The 23,463-nt window shown below is 36.0% G+C and overlaps 1 protein-coding gene across 16 annotated transcripts in view; it reads left to right on the forward strand.

The window, feature by feature from the left end:
• Positions 1-23,463, forward strand: part of CDC42BPA (CDC42 binding protein kinase alpha) — a 302,649-nt gene that overhangs the window by 223,649 nt on the left and 55,537 nt on the right. For 8 of the 16 annotated variants that reach the window (XR_010022324.1, XM_063082833.1, XM_063082832.1 and 5 more), the window contains 5 exons: positions 11,484-11,589; positions 12,014-12,162; positions 13,740-13,831; positions 16,321-16,397; positions 17,456-17,503. Coding sequence is in view for 15 of the 16 variants with exons in the window: in XM_063082833.1 (XP_062938903.1) it covers positions 11,484-11,589; positions 12,014-12,162; positions 13,740-13,831; positions 16,321-16,397; positions 17,456-17,503 (472 nt within the window). In the remaining variant the exon portion in view is untranslated. The remainder of the gene's footprint in view (positions 1-11,483; positions 11,590-12,013; positions 12,163-13,739; positions 13,832-16,320; positions 16,398-17,455; positions 17,504-23,463) is intronic. The other 8 variants (XM_063082831.1, XM_063082822.1, XM_063082827.1 and 5 more) reach the window with 1 other exon arrangement.

Genomic DNA, 23,463 nt, shown 5'->3' on the forward strand with positions numbered 1-23,463 from the left:
TAACCAGCCAGTCCTTGTAGATCTCTTACGTTAACTACTCTTTGGCTTATGAATGTGCCTATTTAGTGCACAAAGGTAAATACCCGGACTGTGGGAATTTGGTTGTATTCCAGACAGTACAGTTATTGGCTCATTAATGTTTAATTTACATTCATGTCATCAAGTCTACTTTTGTGAAGCAAAGTCATTTTAATCTTTAACCAAATTTATAATATCAAAATTATGACTTATTATTTATAATTCCTTTATTATGTAATCAAATTTATAATTGAGATGGAGCTGTGAAAATGACTTTACAGAAAACAAAACTGGTATGGCCAAAACCTGTGATCCTAGACCACTGATCTTTTCCAGTGACCGGCATGATGAGTTCAGCTGGAATGGGATGTGGTTCTGGTAAAGGAAGGAAGGGAGCTTTAAATGTGCTCTGTAGAAAGGGTTAATAGAAAGGATGAAGATGAACATTTTTGTATCATGCCTTAGACACTCACTCTACACTTTTCACATTCAAGCAAAATATGCAGAAGACATCAGAAAGACAGGGAAGTTACTTTGCATAAAAGCTGTTATTTAGAAATGGACTAATTTATCAGATAAATTAGTAAATGCCTAATAGGCAAAAAGTAAAATATACATTCCCTGCTCTCAGAATTTTGCACTACTTGAAAGTTTTCTCTCTGACATATAATATCCAGACTTATGAAGGACAGAAGACTCAGGCTATTTCCTTTTTTTGAATCTGGTATATTAAAAAATGAAACAATGCCAAAATAAGATTATGGAAATTTGTGATATACAGAATTTTAAATGTTTCCATGGGACAAATGAGCAGTTTTAATATAAAACAAACACTACTATATATAAAACCTTGTCTGAAGGCACTTCTGATGGCTGTCTAGCTATGTTCCTTCCTCCTTTTCCTATGAGGACTTCACTTCCACCCTCTGAAGTAGTATTACAAAGACAGGTTAGATTAGTCAGCTAGTCCATAAGATTAATTTTTTAAATGTACCTTCTCACAAATAAGTCACTCATCTGCTGCAATAGGAGACAGAAAAGCCCATGAATGTAGTTCTTTGTCTTCAACTAGCTTATCACTTAACATTTAAATTTTAAAAACTAATGTGACCAGAGCTGGAGATAAGTTAGAAGACTTTAATGTAAATTGCATTACTTATTATATAAATACAGATTTTTAAAAAAATAGTATTATAGAGGAGAGAGAATTACCTCAGACTGGGTAACCAAGAGAGATGGGGATAATCAGTTGAATGATGTTGTGCTTGTTTTGAAAACACTGAGTTTAATAAAAGGTCCTACACCTATATTGACCAAATTGGAGAATTCATGTAAAAGAGTAGCAGGAAATAAGATTAATAAACTAACTGCAACACAGTTGCCGTGAATACCAGATAAGAATTTGAACTTCACTTATTTATAAGGAGGAGGAGGGGGTTTTTGCAGAGGATAATGGCACTGATTAAGTGATGTATTAGGCAGATAACTCTTAACAGTAATGCTCAGGATGAAATACAAGGAGAGTGGAGGGAACAGTGAACAGATGCAGGAGGCATTATGAAGAAAGGATCTATAGGACTTAATTACTAATCATAAAAGAAGGGCAAGGGATGAGGAAGAATTAATATTTCTGAAATTCTGAGACACTAAGAAAATGATGGTATCATTGAAATAAAATTGAGAGGGAGCAACCCTTGGAAAAGATGATGTGATCAGTTTTATCTGTTCTTTTACTTGTTGGTGAGACCGAGGTGATCCCGTCATCTGAGTGGAGATTTCTGTTATGCTTTTGAAAAGCTGGCATAGATGTTAGGATTTGAAATATAAGTTTGGGGATTAAATTCTTAGTGAATAAGGCCATTGAAGTTAAGATCTTTTTAAGAGAAAAGAAAGCAGGAGAATGGTGACGGCTACATAATGAAAGGTGGAGGAAACAGCTGTGTAGGAGAACCAGGGGAATGTTTTATTAATAAGGAAACCTTTATTGAAAGCCATTCACATTATTCCAAACATTTCTCATTCATTAATCTTTATTTGTGTGTGGTAATAGCTCATACTGATTAAAACATACTATGTTCCAGACATTAAGCTGAAAATTCACATGTATTCTCATTTAGTTATCACAACAGTTTTATGAGGCAGGTATTATTATCACTACATTTTAGAGATGAGATAACAGAGTGAAAGGGGTAAGTGACTTATCCAAAGTCACACAGCTGGTAAGCAGCAGAGCTAGGATTTGAAACCAGGTCTATTGACTCGAGAACGAGTATCAGGAAATGTAACCAGATGGCATAGAAGCAAGGCGTGAGAGGTATTGCTGGGGCTGGGAAAGTGAGGAAGATCAGGGTCAGAAATAGAAAAATAGCAATGATTGTGAAAAGGAGTTGTGCAAAAACCTAGGATCTGGTGGAACTTAAATGATATGAGTTTATAGCTGACTGGGTCTTTTCTTTCTTTCTTTCTTTTTTTTTAATCCTCCCTGCCAGTAATTCTCTGTAGCCAAGAAAAATAGACATAGGTTTAATCAGAAGTTGACAATTAGTGGAAGGGAATGTACATGTGTTCAACATGTAGCTAACAAGCAAAGTTAGAAAGAAGAGTTGGTCACACAGAATTTCAGACAACATAAAAGCGATTTACAAGAAGTTATTTGATTTTCCAAGTTAATAAAATATGTTGGACTTCACAGGTTCCTGGAAATGTGTGTAAGGTGAGATCTCCAAGCTGTGGTAGATATTAAACGAGCACTAGTGGAGGCCAGTTAGCCTGGCCACTTAAATGATAATGTAGTTTTCTTCTTTGTTACTGTGTAAGTATCTTTCTTTGTACTCTAAAAAAGAAAATCTTCCTTCATCCCATATATTCATTATACCATAGATTAGATGATTTAAAAGATTGCAGTCACTTGTGGTATCCAGAGTAAAAAGACTTTTTTTTTTTTCCCATCTAATTTTATTTTTATTTATTTATTTATTTATTTTGTCCCAAGTCATTGGGTTTAATAATTTGTAGTGAATATATCGATTTGTTGATATTTTTATTTTTTTTTCTTCTCAAGTTCCTTGTAAGTTTTTTTTTTTTTTTTAATTTTATTTTGTCGATATACATTGTGGCTGATTATTGTTGCCCCTTACCAAAACATCCCTCCCTCCCCACCCCCCCACCAATGTCCCCTCTGTTTGCTTGTCGTATCAACTTCAAGTAATTGTGGTTGTTATATCTTCTCCCCCCCCGTTTTTTTTTTTTTTTTGTGTGTGTGTGTGTGTGTGTGTGTGTGTGTGTGTGTGTGTTAATTTATATATTAATTTTTAGCTCCCACCAATAAGTGAGAACATGTGGTATTTCTCTTTCTGTGGATGACTCGTTTCACTTAATATAATTCTCTCGAGGTCCATCCATGTTGTTGCAAATGGCAGTATTTCATTCGTTTTTATAGCTGACTAGTATTCCGTTGTGTAGATGTACCACATTTTCCATATCCACTCATCCGATGATGGACATTTGGGCTGGTTCCAACTCTTGGCTATTGTAAAGAGTGCTGCGATGAACATTGGGGAACAGGTATACCTTCGACTTGATGATTTCCGTTCCTCTGGGTATATTCCCAGCAGTGGGATAGCTGGGTCATATGGTAGATCTATCTGCAATTGTTTGAGGAACCTCCATACCATTTTCCATAGAGGCTGCTCCATTTTGCAGTCCCACCAACAATGTATGAGAGTTCCTTTTTCTCCGCAACCTCGCCAGCATTTATCGTTCAGAGTCTTTTGGATTTTAGCCATCCTGACTGGGGTTAGATGGTATCTCAGTGTAGTTTTGATTTGCATTTCCCGGATGCTAAGTGATGTTGAGCATTTTTTCATATGTCTGTTGGCCATTTGTATATCTTCCTTAGAGAAATGCCTACTTAGCTCTTTTGCCCATTTTTTAATCAGGTTGCTTGTTTTCTTCTTGTACAGTTGTTTGAGTTCCTTATATATTCTGGATATTAATCCTTTGTCAGATGTATATTTTGCAAATATTTTCTCCCACTCTGTTGGTTGTCTTTTAACTCTGTTAATTGTTTCTTTTGCTGTGCAGAAGCTTTTTAGTTTGATATAATCCCATTTGTTTATTTTTCCTTTGGTTGCCCGTGCTTTTGGGGTCGTATTCATGAAGTCTGTGCCCAGTCCTATTTCCTGAAGTGTTTCTCCTATATTTTCTTTAAGAAGTTTTATTGTTTCAGGGTGTATATTTAAATCCTTAATCCATTTTGAGTTGATTTTAGTATATGGTGAGAGGTATGGGTCTAGTTTCATTCTCCTGCATATGGATATCCAGTTATCCCAGCTCCATTTGCTGAAGAGGCAGTCCCTTCCCCAGTGAATAGGCTTGGTGCCTTTGTCAAAGATCAGATGGCAGTAAGTGTGTGGGTTGATTTCTGGATTCTCTATTCTATTCCATTGATCAGTGTGTCTGTTTTTATGCCAGTACCATACTGTTTTGGTTATTATAGCTTTGTAGTCTAGCTTAAAGTCAGGTAGTGTTATGCCTCCAGCTTTATTTTTTTTGCTCAGCATTGCTTTGGCTACGCATGGTCTTTTATTATTCCATATAAATGTCTGGATAGTTCTTTCCATTTCTGAGAAAAATGTCTTTGGAATTTTGATGGGGATTGCATTGAATTTGTATATCACTTTGGGAAGTATGGACATTTTCAGTATGTTGATTCTTCCAATCCAAGAGAATGGGATATCTTTCCATCTTCTTGTATCCTCTCTAATTTCTCTCAGCAGTGGTTTGTAGTTCTCATTATAGAGATTTTTCACCTCCTTGGTTAACTCAATTCCTAAGTATTTTATTTTTTGGGTGGCTATTGTAAATGGGCAGGCTTTCTTGATTTCTCATTCTGCATGTTCACTATTGGAGAAAAGAAATGCTACTGATTTTTGTGTGTTGATTTTGTATCCTGCTACTGTACTGAAATCATTTATCAATTCCAAGAGTTTTTTTGTAGAGGTTTTAGGCTGTTTGATATATAGGATCATGTCATCTGCAAACAGGGACAGTTTGACTTCATCTTTTCCAATCTGGATGCCCTTTATTTCCTTCTCTTCTCTGATTGCTCTGGCTAGTACTTCCAACACTATGTTGAATAGGAGTGGTGAGAGTGGGCATCCTTGTCTAGTTCCTGTTCTTAAAGGAAAAGCTTTCAGCTTTTCCCCATTCAGGATGATATTGGCAGTGGGTTTGTCATATATGGCTTTAATTATGTTGAGATACTTTCCCTCTATACCTAACTTATAGAGGGTCTTTGACATGAATGAGTGCTGAACTTTATCAAATGCTTTTTCAGCATCTATAGAGATGATCATATGGTCCTTGTGTTTGAGTTTATTAATATGGTGTATCACATTTATTGATTTGCGTATGTTGAACCAACCTTGCATGTCTGGGATGAATCCCACTTGATCGTGGTGAATAATTTCACGTATGTGTTGCTGTATTCTGTTTGCTAGTATTTTAGTGAGGATTTTTGCATCTATATTTATCAAGGATATTGGCCTGTAGTTTTCTTTTTCTTTTTTGGTTATATCTTTACCTGGTTTTGGTATCAGGATGATGTTTGCTTCATAGAATGAGTTTGGGAGATTTGCGTCTGTTTCAATCTTTTGGAATAGTTTGTAAAGAATCGGTGTCAATTTCTGTTTGAATGTTTGGTAAAATTCTGCTGTGAATCCATCTGGTCCTGGGCTTTTCTTTGTTGGGAGCCTTCTGATAACAGCTTCAATCTCCTTTATTGTTATTGGTCTGTTCAAATTTTCTACGTCTTCATGGCTCAGTTTTGGGAACTTGTGTGTGTCCAGAAATTTATCCATTTCCTCCAGATTTTCAAATTTGTTGGCGTATAGTTGTTTATAGTAGTCTCGAATGATTCCTTGTATTTCAGATGAATCAGTTGTAACATCGCCTTTTTCATTTCTAAGTTTTGTTATTTGAATCTCTCTCTTCTTTTTTTTGTTAGCCATGCTAATGGTTTGTCACTTTTATTTATCATTTCAAAAAACCAACTTTTTGATTCATTGATCTTTTGAATTGTTTTTTGGTTTTCAATTTCATTTAGTTCTGCTCTGATCTTAATGATTTCTTTCCGTCTGCTAACTTTAGGTTTGGCTTGTTCTTGTTTTTCTAGTTCTTTAAGGTGAAGTGTTAGGTTGTTCACTTGCCATCTTTCCATTCTTCTGAGGTGAGCATTTAATGCAATAAATTTCCCCCTTAATAATGCTTTTGAAGTATCCCACAGGTTTTGGTATGATGTATCATTATTTTCGTTAGTTTCAATAAATTTTTTGATTTTCTGCTTGATTTCTTCTTGGACCCATATGTCATTAAGTAGAATGCTGTTTAATTTCCATGTGTTTGTATAGTTTCCAGAGTTTCGTTTGTTATTAATTTCTAGTTTTAATCCATTGTGGTCTGAGAAAGTACATGGGATAATTCCAATTTTTTTGAATTTATTGAGACTTGATTTGTGACCTAATATGTGATCTATCCTGGAGAATGATCCATGTGCTGATGAGAAGAATGAATATTCTGAGGTTGTTGGATGGAATGTTCTGTAGATATCTGCCAATTCCAATTGGTCTAGAGTCTTGTTTAGATCTTGTGTTTCTCTACTGATTCTTTCCCTAGATGATCTGTCTAATATTGACAGTGGGATGTTCAGGTCCCCTGCTATTATGGTATTAGTGTCTGTTTCCTTCTTTAGGTCTAATAGAGTTTGTTTTATAAATCTGGCTGCTCCAACATTGGGTGCGTACATATTTATGATTGTTATGTCTTCTTGATGGATCAGTCCTTTTATCATTAAGTAGTGTCCCTCATTGTCTCTTTTTATGGTTTTTAGTTTAAAGTCTGTTTTGTCAGATATAAGAATAGCTGCTCCAGCTCGTTTTTCTTTTCTCTTTGCATGGTAAATCTTTTTCCATCCTTTCACTCTTAGTCTATGTGAATCTTTATGGGTGAGGTGGGTCTTTTGTAAGCAGCATATAGTTGGGTCCTCCTTTTTGATCCAGTCAGCCAGTCTGTGTCTTTTGATTGGGGAATTTAAGCCTTTTACATTAAGAGTTGTTATTTAAAGGTGTTGATTCATTCCTAGCATTTTATTGGTTGTTTGGTTGTCTTAGGTGTCTTTTGTTCCTTGCTTTCTGATTTACTGTTTGGTTTCTGTGTTTGTTGGTTCCTTAGATTGTAGATAGCGTTTTTGTTTGTTTGTTTTCTCTTCATGAATGCCATTTTTATTATACTAGTGAGTTTTGATTTTTCTTGGGTTTTTTTTTATGGCAGTGGTAGCTGTTTTTCAGGAACCAAACTCAGTTCTTGTAAGGGTGGTAGTGTGGTAGTGAACTCCCGCAGTTTTTGTTTGTCTGAGAAATATACTATTTGCCCTTCATTTTGGAAGTATAGCCTTGCAGGGTAGAGTATTCTTGGCTGGAAATCTCTGTCTTTTAGTATTTTGACTATATCATCCCATTCCTTTCTGTCTTTTAGGGTTTGTGATGAAAAGTCTGATGTTAGCCTGATTGGGGCTCCCTTATAGGTGATTTGACGCTTCTCTCTTGCAGCTTTTAAGATTCTCTCTTTGTCTCTGAGTTTTGCCAATTTGGCTATAACATGTCTTGGAGAAGGCCTTTTTGGGTTGAATACGTTTGGAGATCGTTGAGCTTCCTGGATCTGAAGATCTGTGAGTTTTCCTATACCTGGGAAGTTTTCTGCCACTATTTTGTTGAATATGTTTTCAATGGAATCTCTCTTTTCCTCCCCTTCTGGAATACCCATGACTCGGATATTTGAGCGCTTAAGGTTGTCTGATATCTCTCTCAGATTTTCTTCAGTGTCTTTGATTCTTTTTTCTTTCTTTTTGTCTGCTTGTGTTGTTTCAAACAGCCCATCTTCAAGTTCAGAGGTTCTCTCTTCAACTTCGACAAGCCTGCTGGTTAAACGCTCCGTTGTGTTTTTTATTTCGCTGAATAACTTCTTCAGTTCAGCAAGTTCTGCTACATTTTTTTTCAGGACATTGATTTCCTTGTACATTTCCTCTTTCAGGTCCTGTATACTTTTCCTCATTTTATCATGATGTCTAGCTGAGTTTTCTTGTATCTCATTCAGTTTCCTTAGAATTATCACTCGAAATTTCTTGTCAGTCATTTCAAGGGCTTCTTGTTCTATAGGATCTAGAGTTTGAGATTTATTAACTTTTGGTGGTGTACTTTCTTGATTTTTTGTATTTCTGGTATCTTTTTTTTGATGTTTATTCATTGTGGCAGGGGGTTTCACAGTCCACCAGTTTGAGACTATTGACTAACTAAGATGTTGCTGTGGTTGCCAATTTGGTATGGCTACCTCCGTGACTGCTCAGTTGGCCTCTAGTGCCTTGTGTGTGTGGTTGCCTCGGGTCTTGGGCCTCTCGGGGAGCCACCTCTCTGGTCAACTTGGACTCTGCTGGGCTGCTGGATCACAGGGCGGTACGGCAGGGTGTGTGGTCTCTGCTGAGCTTCCACTTCCCGTGCAGGACTTCTCCCTGTTCCATGCGCTCTGGCCCGGGCTGTTGGATCATGCAGTGGCGACCCCACAGGGTGTGTGGTTTCTGTCGAGTCTGTGCCTCCCTAGCCGGACGTCTCCTCGCTCTGTGCGCACTGGGCTGGGCTGGGGCGTGTCTTCTGCAACCCTCGTCTATCAGCTGGGCCTTCAAGACCCTGCTCCGCACCGCCTGGCCCAGGAAGTCTACCAGGTTTCTGCTAGGCGCAGACGACCGGTCGCTCTGGGTGCCTTTGTAGCACTGTGTAGATCTTTCTTGGGACTTATTACTTTCCTCCTTGTATCGCGGTTATTTGTGTACTTGTCTTATCTCCCACACTAGAGCGTAAGCTCCTCAGGGGAGGAGCCCACAGCACACAGTTCACCTTTGAATCCCCCCGGCGCGGACCAAGTCTGGTGCCCACCCGCAGTCAGCTCTCCGGCAGGTTCAAGCGAACTTGGGCACTCTCCAACCACACTATTCCTAACCAGAAATCGGTTAGGCGTTTTTCCGAACTAGTGGCCGCAGAGATGGTATCTGCCTCCCAGCAACCGGAAGTTTACCGGGGGCTGGAGCCCAGGGTGCAGTGGAGTGACAGGCGACCCAGCCCATACTTCCTTGCCCTCCCGATGCTGGCTGGGGACGCCCCATGCCACCAGCCCCGCTAGAGAACCGTGGAGGGGTTGGGAGGGGAGGCCGGCCCGCAAGCCCCGGGAAGCCCCGCGCCGGGGCAAGCAAGTGGGAAGGCTCAGTGAGGATCCGAGCCTGGCAAGTAGGACAGGCTTGGCCGAGCCGGGCCAGAGCTGCCACCACCTGAGAAAATGGAGGCAGCCCCGGGGGCGGTGAGTGGCCCAGTGGGGCAGGCGGAAGCTGGGTGGGCGTCTGCCCCCTGAGCAGGGCCGGGCCGGGGGTCATTCACAGGGCTGTGCCGGGTCGGGCGGCTCCCTCTGTGCCTCTGCTTTGTCGCCGTCCCCGTTCTCGGCCGCTGCCGCCTCGGGCTGCTCAGTCGGTCCTGCGGCGCGGCTCGGGCGCTCCCAGGAATCTTCTTTCATGCCGGCCTGAAACCTCGAATCCTGAATAGGGCAGCTGGCCGCCTTCAGCGCGGCCCTGGCCTCCGGGATCCTGGCTGCATCAACAGCAGCCCCGGCACCATGTTCCCTGTTTAGAGACTTGCTTTTGCAGCTAAGAAACAGTTCTTTTCCTGCTCCATACTTCAAAGCTGTTGCCTGTAACTGAGGCAGCCTCTCCTGCCAAGGGCAAAGTGGTGGTCAGCCCCCACGACCAGCCACCAGCAGTGGTCCTCCCTTAAGAGATGGCAAGAGAAAGGTCCACAAGTTTCCCAGCTGCCTAAGGCCCAGTGGCTGCCTTTTCCACCTCAACTACTCCGCGCCAACCACCGCAGCCACCGCCATCTTAGGATCTCTCGGAAGGAAATAGTCTCCCACTACACAAAAATTAAAATATTTAATTTATTTATTCTTTAAAATTTATTTATTTATTTATATTTTATTTTATCAATATACAATGTAGTTGATTTTTGTGTCCCTTTACTGATTCCTCCTTTTAGAAGGAAATAGTCTCTTACTACACAAAAATAGAAATATTTTAAAAATATTTCTAAAAATAATTTCTAAAGCTGTTTTTCTTTAGACGGCAATAAAAATATTTATATGTGCATAGAGCCTAAAATTATTAACTATCACTAAAGTGGGCAACTTTTTACAAGGGTTTTATTTCTTCTCTTTTTAGATTCTTTTGCTTGTACTCCAAAAACAACCTCCTATCTGAGAGAACATAGCATTGACCCCATTTTCAAGGGCCTCTTTAAGATACACTTACGTACATACATACGTATGAATTTGACTTCTCAGAGTTTAAATTCTAAAAGATGCTAAAGCGAGACTCAAGATTTAAACATGTCTACTGTATGCTTCACAGATAGATATTGAAATACCCGAACTATCCTTTCGTCATGGCTTCAGTGACCTGGATTTTCTTTGAAAACAACCAGCCTGCACAAAGGCAAATTGTCTTCCCATAATTATATTGGAATACACTTCTCAGTACTGCAAATGTTAACTCCATTTTTTTCTCTGTGCAAGATGGCTTTCTATATACCAATGGTTTTCATTCTTCTCACAGGACCTTTTTTCGTAGATTTTCATATGCTGGGTATCCACCCCCTTCTCCTGCCTCCCTCCCTTGTTCTGGAGGAGGTGTAAGAAATGCAAACTTTCTTGAGAAATTCTAAAATGTGGAATTTGTCTTACTGAATATAATCTGAAAATTTTTCTATCTAAAATTATAACAGTTTTATAAGCTACATAGCCTTAAGACACTATGTAGAAACTGGGCTTCAGTAAACTTTAATCTTTTCTCTTTGTTATTTTATTGATCATTTTAGAAAACAGAAGAGCTTTATTACAGTACAGTGATTTTGGTAGAATATCCTATTTTAAACTTTCTAAGTTTAATATACTTCAGTTTTAAGAAGGATGTGTTGGGTTTTCACAAGATAAAATGGCAAAATCGAATTAATGAGAAATCTTAGTATTCTTTAGAAAGCTTCACACGTGAGTGCGTATGTGTATGTGTGTTACATGTTAGATTTAAAGAGTGTTAACTCTGTGGTTCAAGGGTCAAGTTTTACTAATTTCTCAGATATGAGTAACTCAGACTTTCCTAAATATTGCTAGCTTTAATTAGTACATAACTGAATAGTTCAAATCCTCTTCCCACCTCTAATAGTACTGTGGTAGACCTTTTGAAAGAAGTTATTTAAGAACATCTTTAAATTTCTATCACTGTTTCTTTATGAAACTTTGAAATGACATATATCTCACTCACGTTTTTCTGTTTGTTTCATTTGTGTACTTTTCTCTGTCTTTATGCATGTGTATTCTAGGGTCAGTGATGAAAAGGATGCGCGAGGGTATCTTCAGGCCTTAGCTTCTAAAATGACTGAAGAATTGGAAGCATTAAGAAATTCCAGCTTGGGTACACGAGCAACAGTAAGCTCTGCCATTTTGCATGGAGGCTAATCAAATTAGAAAGAACAAGGCTCAAAAACACTAACAAATCTGGTTACTTATATCAGTTGTCTAAACTTTAGCCTACTGTAAAGTTTTTCATGAGAAATCAGTTAATTCAGGTTTTTTCCAGTTTAGGAAAACAACACATAGTTACTTAACTGTAATTTGTGTGGATAGCTGTTATTAGAAATAACCATTTAAAAAACAGAACTCATTTATATGAGTATTTACAATTACTTCTGAGTTTAATGAAAAATAATATATTTTCACAAGTAGTGTTTCTGTTCGGTTATTAGAGAAAGGTAGTGTTTATCATTAGCTTCCAAATTCACTTGGATTACTAAATTTAAATGTTAGAAATAAAATAGGATGGAGCTAAAAACACAGTGATATTATTTCATAGGATATGCCCTGGAAGATGCGTCGTTTTGCAAAACTGGATATGTCAGCTAGACTGGAGCTGCAGTCAGCTCTGGATGCAGAAATAAGAGCCAAACAGGCGATCCAGGAAGAACTGAATAAAGTTAAGGCGTCTAACATAATAACAGAATGGTAAGGTTGAATAATGTAGTCCTACTGTGATAATTTCTAAGTTTATCAAAAATTATTTGGAGAGAAGTTGCATGTTTAATTTTCTACCTATTGCTCTTTTGAAAAAAGTGATCACCAGAAAAAGTTATTAAGATTTGAAAATGAATAGATGCTTTCAAGCCTCATAGGTAGTGATGGTATTTTAATACAGCCTTGTTTTCCCTCTTGCATGACCATAAAGTAGAATTAGTAGTATTAAGTAATATTCAATCATTTACTTTTCCCTTTATTTATAAAATTTTGTTGACTTTCAAATTTTATTGTATTAAATCTATATATTTTTCATGTTCAAGAATGCCATTGTGTATAAAAATGCAGCATATTGTCAGAACAAAATATAGTCATCTGAAAATTGTGGCCTCTACCATAGATCTTTTACAAATGAAGGTTCTGTTGATGGTGAATTTCATAATGGTGTAGCTTTTAATTATAATTATTGTTTTTCATGTTCCTATATGTATTTTAAAAAGTATTTGACACATCTCTGAGACAGTTAGGTTATGAACACATCCCCTCAATTCTTGTCACAGTAGTAGAGAAAATTATGCTCTGATTTCATAAATAGTAAAATGAAAAATCATTATTGAATTGGATATAAACATGGTTCAAAAATAAGTCAGCATAGGTGGTATTGATAGTATAGAGAAACAATACAAAGATCACATCACAAATGAAACTATAATCCACTGCATGCTCAGAATACCATAAGTTCCAAAAGCGTGAGAAGGAATATAGGCCCATAAATTCAGTTTTTAATGGTGTGAAGTTCTTAGTCCTTAAACTGTAGTCATTAATGTTTTAAATCAAATAAAGGCATATCCAATCCTTTATAATCCTGTTGGATTATAAAGTTCCTGTTTATAAACTTTTTGTTTAAAAAAAAAAACAGACTTAAATTAGGTATGCTTAAATGTGCTTGTGTGGTATTGAAAAGGAAAAAAAAAAACTTTCTGGAGGATATGAATTAATCCCAGAATAAACAGCTATTGAATGTTGTTCTCTGAGTTGTAATTTAAAATGAGTATGATCTTTTATTTTTATGCCCAGGACATACAAGTTAACTCATATGTTCATCAATCAGGAATATAAGTCAAATTGAAAATTACAGACTTACTCCTGTATATGGTCAACTTTCATAATTGTCTACACATGAAATCTAATAGAATTCTAAAATTAATCTTTGATTTTATAGCATTTGTAAATAATTTAGCCAAGGATCAGCAAGCTTTTTCTATAAAGGACCAGATAGTAAATATTTTAGGCTTTGAGGGCCTCTGTCACAACTACTCAGCTCTTCTGTTGTAGAGCAGTACTTAAGCCTTAGTCAGTACTTAAATGAGTGCACCTGGCTGTGTTTTAGTAAAACTTTATTTATATAAAAGTAGGTGGCAAGCTGTGTTTGTCCTGTCTGCAGTAGTTTGCAGTCTCTTAAGTTAGCATGACAGACGTTCACACAAAATAAGTCTGACTGCATACAAGATGGCTCACTAACCAGTAATAAAGATTAATGACATTTTTCCTTTTTCCCTTTATTTAAGTAAACTAAAAGATTCAGAGAAGAAGAACTTGGAACTACTGTCAGAAATTGAACAACTGATAAAGGACACCGAAGAGCTTAGATCTGAAAAGGGTATGGGAATGTGTGTTTGCATCAGTCAGGACTTATTTTGTTAAGAATACATTTTATTACGTAAGAATCAGCTTATTGCATAGGTGGGAAAATTGTTCTCATAAACAATTCTGGCACTCATTAATGAATGTATGTACGTATACATGATGCACACACACACATACATTTGGTAGACTGGTCTCTGGGTCATTTTGTTTTACTTAATATACATTGTTTACAGATTTCATAGCAACAGAAAAAGTCACTTTGCTATATGTTTGACTGTTTTTTTCAGTGCCATGGACTATTTCATGAATAACATTTCTGTGATTGGAAAAAAATTATTTTATAATGTACTTGGTAATATTCTCAAATGTTATCATATAAGGTTTCACTCTAACGATGGCATTGTGTGTTAACATTTAGAACTTGGTAAGGGTACTTGAACCAGTATTTATGAGCACTTTTTATGTGCCTAGAATGTACAAGATCTTGTGGAGGATGCACTCCCAGGGTGGTTGAGGTAACACTGAAGCAACTAACAATTAATTTAATTCAGTATTAGCACCGCACTCTCCCGAGTGAGCCACGGGCCGGCCCCAATTTAATTCAGTATTAATAGGGCATTCCACAATGAAGAATTATTTTGGCACTTCAGTGTCTTCTTCCAGTTTGGTACTGAAATTGCTTGCCCTGTGAAATTTCCCAGGATTTATTACCACTTTTTTTGAAAACTTTGACTATCTTTCCATTATTGTGAAAGCTAACTTAGAGTACTTGATAGCTCTATTAAATGAACTTCTTAAACTTCCTTTCCATAATGTGGGCAATAAGGATGTGAAGATTTAATAAAAGGAAATTCAGGATGTTATTTTTTTTTAATAAAGACATATCTTACATGCAGTTACTCGAAATTCATTTTCCTGACATAGGCTATCACTGAATGCTGAACTGGTTAATGGGCTTCACATTAGGCCGAGCGCTTTTCGTTCATTCCCAGCCCTGCAGCACACAGTGAGGTGAAGCTAGTTGGGCCTCTGCATCTGTTGCTTAAAATTTTAGAAGACACAGTAATCACATAAAGGAACTAATTTGATGAGAACCGTTAAAGACAGTTGATGTTCAATGAATTTTTGTTGATTGAGTTTCTTAGTGAGCAAGCAAAGGAAAGAGTCCAGAAAAAGTGAATAGGAACTCAGATTAGGAGCACAAGCCATCATGCTAAAATGAGAATCAAGCTAGGTTTTAATTCATGAAGAATGGAAGGGAGAAACATTGTTTAGTGAGGAGAAAAAAAAAGAATACATTACACGTGGATGACTTGTGGCGCTAAAGACAATTTAATAGGAAAGAGACCAGTGCAGAGGACAGCTTGTGTACCAGATGCTGTCGACTACCTCATTTTTAGAATAGACGTAAACTTGAAAAAGACTTACCTTTATCATATTGCTTTATGAAGGTGTGTTAACCAAAGCTTTTTTATTTGGATTTTGAATATTGCAGAATAAAATTTCACTGTATAATCATAAGGTACTATAACAATTTAAATAATGTAATGTGGTAGTTATATAATGAAGGCAAGGATTTTTTTTTTTTAATGCTTCGTTTACTATTATATCCGTATCTAGAGCAGTGTCTGGCACATAATAGGCTCTCAATAAATATTTGTTGACTAAGTGAATTTCTGAACATATTCCCTTATCAGGTAACTATGGTATATTATTAGATAGTATTATGGAAAGTAAACAAATCATTTGATGTCAATTCCTGTGGATATAGAAATTAAAAATGTGTGATTGCTGGTTTTCTGCTTTTCCTCCCTCGTATTTATCATTATTTGTTTTAAGAATTGTTTTGGAAGTTATGCATTCAAAGATAATAGCATAGCCAAGAGATATGTGTAAATTTTTAAAGATTTATCTGAGAAAAACTGGGGCTTGGAGTCTTCATCTATCAATAAAAGGATACCTGAAATCAGATTGACAAAAATTTTTTCAAAATTAAGTACCCTAATTTTATCACTGCATTATTCTCTTATAAAAGATTGTTTATATTAGTCAGTGCATGCTAAATGCTTGCTAAGAGTATTTCAAAATAGAAAACTATTTCAAAATAGTGATAAATTTCAAAATTTATATATATTTCAAAATATAGTATTTCAAAATAGTGATAAATTAGCTTAGAAAAATTAGACGTAAATGGGCCCCTATTTTTAAAATTCTCTCGTCTACCAGAAGATTTAATGTGTTGTTTTATTATGTGCTATCTGGAAAAAGAAAGAAAATAAATCAAGTAATTCAAGAAACAAGTATTTTATAGAAACGGATAAAATTTAAGTGATTTTCTAGGAACCACTCATATATGTTTTTTTAAATATGTAGAATTAATATTGAGTAGCTTCGAAGTATAGTAGTTAGTGAACAGCACTTAATAGACTCAGATAGGAAAGGTTACCCATGAAAATTAGTTTTAATTGTTCTAGTGTAAAAAAAGTTGCTGCTGTCTTCTAGGTATAGAGCACCAAGACTCACAGCACTCTTTCTTGGCATTTTTGAATACGCCTACCGATGCTCTGGATCAATTTGAAGTAAGTATTAAACTTTTCAAATATCCCCTGTGGTTAATTTAAAGTTCACTTTGTGATTTAAAATTCACTTGCAATAAAACTTTTATTGCATCTCACGTAAGAGGATCTAGAATCTTATATAAACGTAAACATATGTTCTGAGTTCTTATGGAAACTATAACAACACATTTGTATTTAACAAAACATCTAAGAAAGGTTTAAACATGAAAGTAAATATAAGATTTAAAAGCAATTTCATCTCCCCTAAGAAACAGTAAGAGCAAAACAAATCCCAATTTTTGAAATAATTTTGACACTTTTTTTTTCCTCCAAAGCATAGAACCACAATAAAAACCAACTAAAAGTGTTGAAGCTCACAATAGGGTGTTGCTGGTTCTCATTCCAAATCAGTTTTTTTTTTTAAAGTTTGCAGTAAGGAATGTGTTAAATGTATTACATAGACTCTGTTAGGCAGATTTCACAATAATGAAATGTTGATTATCTGTTTGTCATTCCTTGGTATTTAAATTCTTTGCTGAAAAAAATCAATTTCATGTTACAAAGTATATTTTTGTCTCAGAAAATTTAAGTTGGTAATTATATCTGTATTTATCAAATAATAATCCTGTATCTATGTGTAAGGCACTGTTCTAAGTGCTAGAAATACAGTATTGACCAAAATAGACAAAGTCCCTCCCTCAGAGAGCTTACATTTTAGGGGGAAAAATTAGAAGCTGAGATTCTGTTGCTTAGTTTTAGTTGTTACCTTCTAAAGTGCTTACCTTTAAGTTGATTGTTAATGATTTGTCATAAGCTTCATTTTATTACATTTTGGGCATAGTATATGAACTATATTTCATTCCTTTGGTAAAGGGAAAAAGAATCACTCTTCAAAAAGTAATTAATGAATCTCTGAGTTTCCTGAGAACAATGACAGTGACTGCTTTTCTCATTTATTTATTTGAATTAATGTCATTTGCCTTTCAATTGTTTTACAAAATTTTTGATTTATTATTTGTTCTTATTAAATTGCTTCATCCATATTTTCTATTTTTTTTATTGCTGTATTCGTTAAATAGGATTCCTTTTCTTCTTCCTCATCTTCACTGATTGATTTTTTGGATGACGTAAGTCTTTGATTTTCAAACCAATGCATCCTTCAGTAAAAGAGATCAGTGAATTGATTTGAAGAATTTGCAGTAATGCAGTCAGTTTTGGAAATAATCACACTTGAAAATTTATCTGTGGGCCAAAATATGCTTCTTTTTTTAATCTTAAATACAATAAAGGGTTTATGATTATTAAACATAATAAAGTAAAAAGAAAAATGCTTTACCCATCGGTGAATCTCTATATTTCCATTCTTCGCAAAAATTTTAAAGACTTTAATAAATTTAAATTAATTAAATAAGAATGCTTATTTAATTATTGCCACTATATATATGAATAATTGCTTATTTTTATTTTTTGTATTGATTTGTATTTTACTTTTCCCATTTCTTTTCAGCACTTTACAGTTTAATTTCTGTGATGGTTAAAAATAAACCTCTGGTATAATCAGAAAAAGTGACATTTTTTACTAAATTCTCCAATAGACTATCGTAGCACAATAACAGTACAAATCAATTTTTAATGCTGACAGAATTTCTCTTCTAATGTGGAAAGTGATTTTAGTTAACATGCAGTATATGCACAATAAATTGACTGCATTATCATTTTTTCTCCTAAATCCTATAGATTTGATAAATAAGAAATTTCTATTAAATGTGTATCATTCATTCCCTTTACAGCCTGGCATATACATTTTCTCTACTTCATATTAAATGAGACAGTAATTCTTGTCATAAAGCATTTTATGACAATAAAATGTTGAACATTCAGTCTTTCCAGAAGCAGGGAAATAAAATGAGTTCAAATGCAAACATTTTGCATAGAACTGTTTTTAAAACAGGGGAAGTTCTTTAAATGCTTTTATTCCTTTTTTTGTAAAAAATATTTAGCATAATTTTCCACTAAAGGAACTTCTTGATCTGGGTTTTTAAAAATTATTGAACAAAAAAAATGATTTTTGAATGTTCGGAATATTTATACCAAAGTGTACGCATTTCCATTCTAAAGGGAAAGTTTTATTATTCTTGAGATAAAAAATTATTCTGGTTAATTCTGTAATGTAATAAAATGTCCAGTGCTATTGCATGTCATAATCTGCTGTTCAGTATATGCAAATACTCCATATGCTATTTCCATACATACATCATCCACCTTGGAATAGGAAGAAAGTTTGAGTAAATTATTTTAGCTGTTTTTTCCACTGAAAAACCATTTTCATTTTTCTTTCTGACAAACTCTTGTCTTCATCCCTTTGCCTTCTACAAAAATAATTTAATTGTAAAATATACTAGCAGTATGAATTTTGACAAACTAAATGAGCTCTTTCCAGAAGAAGGTCCTGCAGGAATGCACACCTCAGCCTGGCTTGCGTCTTCTTTAACATGCCCTCTGCCCCTGCCACCACCCGACTGGTAATGACCGAGTGCTCAGTCACAGCCTCTTCCCACTATTACTTTTCCTCCGGGAGTATCCTCTCTCATCCTGTACCCACTGTTATGCAACATAAGCTCAGTTCAAATACGCAACTAAAATTTATAGCAGTACAAAGGAACTACCATAAAAAGAAGTTGAGTTCACAAAAGCCATGGAACATTTACAACTCATACTCCAGCTCTTAAAAGGCATGATTCCCCCCTCATTTGCTTTCTAAGCTCCATTCTCCCAATTTACTGGTTAAGCGCATAAGCTGGCTGAAATCCTGCCTTTATCTCTTTCTAGATGTATAGTTTAGAGGAAGTTATATAACCTTTCTGTGCCCCAGTTTGCTCACCTGATAATAAGAATAACAATAGTGGTAATCTCATAGGTTGTTTGAAGATTTAAAAGAAACAGTGTATGTAATGCCCTCAGTAATACTGGTTATTATTTCCTTACTCTTAATGGTCTGGCTCCCCTCCTTTCCTGTATTCTCTTTAGCTTCCTTTCTTGGCCATCAGTTTCATTTCACTTAAATTCTGTCTTGGCTCTGCACCACACAGTCTTCCACCCACCGCCCATATTGAATCACCATACTTTTCTTCGGAATTGTCAAATCACATTGCCATTGGAAAATGATTTTTATCTGTTGGGGAAAGGCCAGCAGTAAGCTTCCATTTTAAATATTTTATGTTCTTAATTTGTATTTTATGTCAGATACCTCCTTTCTCTTGTTTCTTGTTCACAACTGTGATCCCTCCCAGAGTTGCCATTAATTCTTTTTATCCTCAAAGTCATAATGAAATATTTTGAATGATGGTATTCAGTCCTTGGCATGCTTGGGTTTAGTACCCAAGATATTTGGTATAAAACTCAAATTCTATTGCTCCCTTTCTATTAGGCATTTGGGTTCTTGAGGAACAAATCAAATCTTGATTGTTCTTTGTGCCGAATCTACTTGTTGTATATGATACTTAGAATATGTGACTGCTCTCTATAGTAAGTAGGCTCTAATGTTTAACCTATAATATACATCTTTCTGGTCATTCTTTTCTGTTTTCTATCTCATTGCTATAGAAAAGATTATGTTAAGGAACTAAAATTTGTTTTATTTATTTTATTATTTTTAATTTTTTCAATTGAAACATCAATTGTACATATCTGTGGGGTGCCGTGTCAAATCTCAGTACCTGTGTGCAATATGTGTTGCTCAAATCAGGATAATTGGTATATTCACCATTACACAATATAATTTTTTTGTGTGTGTGACCCTTTATCAATTTTTCGCTAACCCTCTCTTGAAGACTTGAGATTTGAATTGCAGCTGGAACTTGAAGGTATGGGAGGGAATAAGACTAGTATTAAGCAAAATCGCAGAAGTCAAGTTTCCTTTGGTGTCAGTCTTCTCTCTCTGCCCCCAGGAGCCCAGTGTCCTAGTGCTGCCCTAGTGCTGCCCTCTGGTCTGTCAGAGCTTTCCCCCCAGTACCTGTCGTCCTCAACCTTACCTCCCGCTTCTCTCTTCCTACTTTTCTCCTCCCATACAAATCTGTTAAAGTTAGAGCTTCTTTATTTACAACCGTACACGTAATCACTCCCCCACCCTTAATGTTTTTTCTCAGCATATTTTGCCTGTTGTTTCAAAGTTCAAATGAATGCTGGAATTTTTGGCAATATGAGAAGATGTGCAGAGCAGGATGCTTTCCTTTTAAGTCACACTGTTCAGTCACCTCCTGACAGAAGAGAAGGCGTACATGTGACACGAGTCACTTCCTTCCCTCTGGGAAAATGATAGGAGGCAGCCAGGCAAAGCAGAACGTATTCTCAGCACTCTGCTTCTGTAACTCTGAATCACATAGGCATTCGGGCTTTCCCGCGTGTGGAATCATAGGCTTTTCTTTTCTTTTGGCAGCTGTCAGTACAGGAATCAAACCCCTGGTGTTATCAGCATCACACTCTAACCAACTGAGCTAACCAGTAGCCTAAATCATAGACTTTAAAGGAGAACTTGAGGAAATATTTAGTCCAGTGGTTTTAACCATTATTTACCACATTAGTAAATGGTAGTAAGTGGGTAGGTTACTTTCCCATTCGTAGGAGTGACTTTTTAAGGAAGTGGTGATAAAGGGTTATGCAGATATTCTTTAGGACAAATAAAGGGGGGTTTGAGTTAAAAAATTGAGGCCACTTTGATAAGTGGTCTCCAGGGTAAGGCATTCCTGTATTTGGTATTAAGAAAGCAGTGGAATGGGTACCAAGATCGCTTCTACTACAGAGACTATTTCCTCTTCTGCTGTCATCTTTTCCTTTACCCCCACGTGCCTAACCCTGGACTGCCTGTGATTGGTCCATGTTAGCCCCAGCCTCATCCTTGTCCTCCAGGTAACAAGCAGAGTGAGGCGCAAGTGGAGCTCAGCAGCTTGGGTTTTCCCATGTCTCCCCCCCTTTCCTTCGTCCCAGTGGTAGCAGATCCAGGTACTACTAGACCACACTCACAGCACCTTCCCATTCTATTCAGTTCATTTCCTTCTTTTCAGCTGAACCAAAAAAACACTTAGCTTGACTATTAAAGGTCATACTAATTATAGTCATATAAGTAAACTACTTGCTCTTTATATTTGATAAATATATTGTCTAGATAGGTTTTCAGTTTTATTATATTACAATTCTGCACTCTTTTCATTTAGTCCCAGTTCACAAAAATGGAAATTGCCCACTTGTCTGGCAAATGGGAATGTACTCACCTTGCTTTTTGGAAGTTGTTCTTACTTTGTTACATGGACGAAAGAGCAAGTCATTTAATTAAAGCTCTGGAATACAAAGATCAGACATACAGGAAGAGGAGAGAGTATCTGTAGTCCAACTGTCTGGTCCTAATACTGTTTTCCTTTCTTGCATTCTGGCGTGTAAGAGAAGCAAGTAGTCTGAGAGTATTGGCAGGCTGAGTTCTAGACTAGGTTTTAACCTCATACAAAAATTTGCTAAGATGTACAAAAATATTTAATTTCACTCATGGCTCCCAGCTTCCTTCATTCATCTCTTGATATTAACATTGTTTTCTCTCCCAGCTTCTTTCACATTCTGTCATATCTAATCACAGAAATCTGAGGCTTGGCCACATAGTTTTAGCTGCTATCTCGGGAAAATTGATCATATGTGAGAATCAGTAGAAGACAGAATTTTAAAATATGAAATATTTTTTAATCTTATGACCTAAATTAGGCCTAGCTTTTCCTGAGAAATGACATTCCTGAAATTTCCTCCTTCAATTTTTGTTTTAAAACTTCTGTCCACATCTTCAGCACAACTCAACTTGAAGATCTTTGATTTCAGAAATTGTCAATATGCAATCCTTCCCCAATTTAGGCAATGTATTATAAAGTATATTGTTGTATATATTATATACGTTTTATTGTGCATTATATGTGATATTATATATTTAGGCAATCTGGAGGGAAAGAAACATGACTACATAGTCAATCTCTTACCTCTTTGGTGTTTTATTAAAATAAGACATCTTGGAATTCATTAACTGAAACTTAAAAACTATAAACCAAATTATGTGCCCCTAAGATTGATTATTTCTTTTGGTTTCTGCTTGTGTGCTTACCTCTGTATTCAGCCTTAAAGTTCTGGTGGCAATTCATAGACCTAGCTATAAAATACATGTTTTAAAGTAGTATACAATTGCACATTAAGACAAGGTTTACAGTGTTTGCCATCAATCTAATTTTAGTGTTTGTAGAAAACCATGCTTTATGTAGGTGTGTATAAGAGAGAAAGTGTGTGGTTTTCCTCTAATTGTATTTCAGGAAAAAGTATAATTCACCCTTTTCTGCTGATGTCATAAAAATAGTTTTCTGATTTCTAGGTAGAGACTATGGTAAGAAATTATTGCTATGGTGATTTAATGTTGTTATTAGCTTTAAACAATGCCAGCTTAGAAAATGTGTTGGCCTTTGCACTCAAAGGTAATTTTGAGAGGCATTTTGACTTGTTTTTAGTACAGTGATAGTATACATATATTTACTTTGATATATCCATGTTCTTTTTCATGGTTTTAGCATACTCCAGATCTAGTCTGGAACTAGGGATAGCCAAGAAGTAAAGATTTCTCTTTGTTAAACATTTTAGCATTTTTTACGTGATGTACAATGGTGAATAAAAAGACAAATCAGACATTGAACTAAACCTCAAAATGCTTATTTTATTATAATTACATAGTTATGAACTATGTGATATGGAAGGCAGTAAATGCCATGAGAAATATCTATCTAGGTTTAATACTATGGAAGTTCAGGAGGATTCGTTCAGTATTTATTGAGAATTTTTAAATTTATAGGCTTTATGCTAAGCATAATACAGTATTTCCCGCCCTTAAGAATCTAACAGTCTGATGGAAAAGACAAATATATAAACAAATATATAAAATATGTATATAATTGTGACATCATGCGGGAAGTACAATACAAAAGATGTGGACTACATGTCGTGGGAGCACAAAGGAGAGAGATCTCTAACAGAATCAGGAGGCTCCAGGAAAGCTTTCTAAAAGAAATGGTGC

This window comes from Cynocephalus volans, chromosome 18 (genome assembly GCF_027409185.1).
Source record: "Cynocephalus volans isolate mCynVol1 chromosome 18, mCynVol1.pri, whole genome shotgun sequence".
In the NCBI taxonomy this organism is placed as follows: domain Eukaryota; kingdom Metazoa; phylum Chordata; class Mammalia; order Dermoptera; family Cynocephalidae; genus Cynocephalus; species Cynocephalus volans.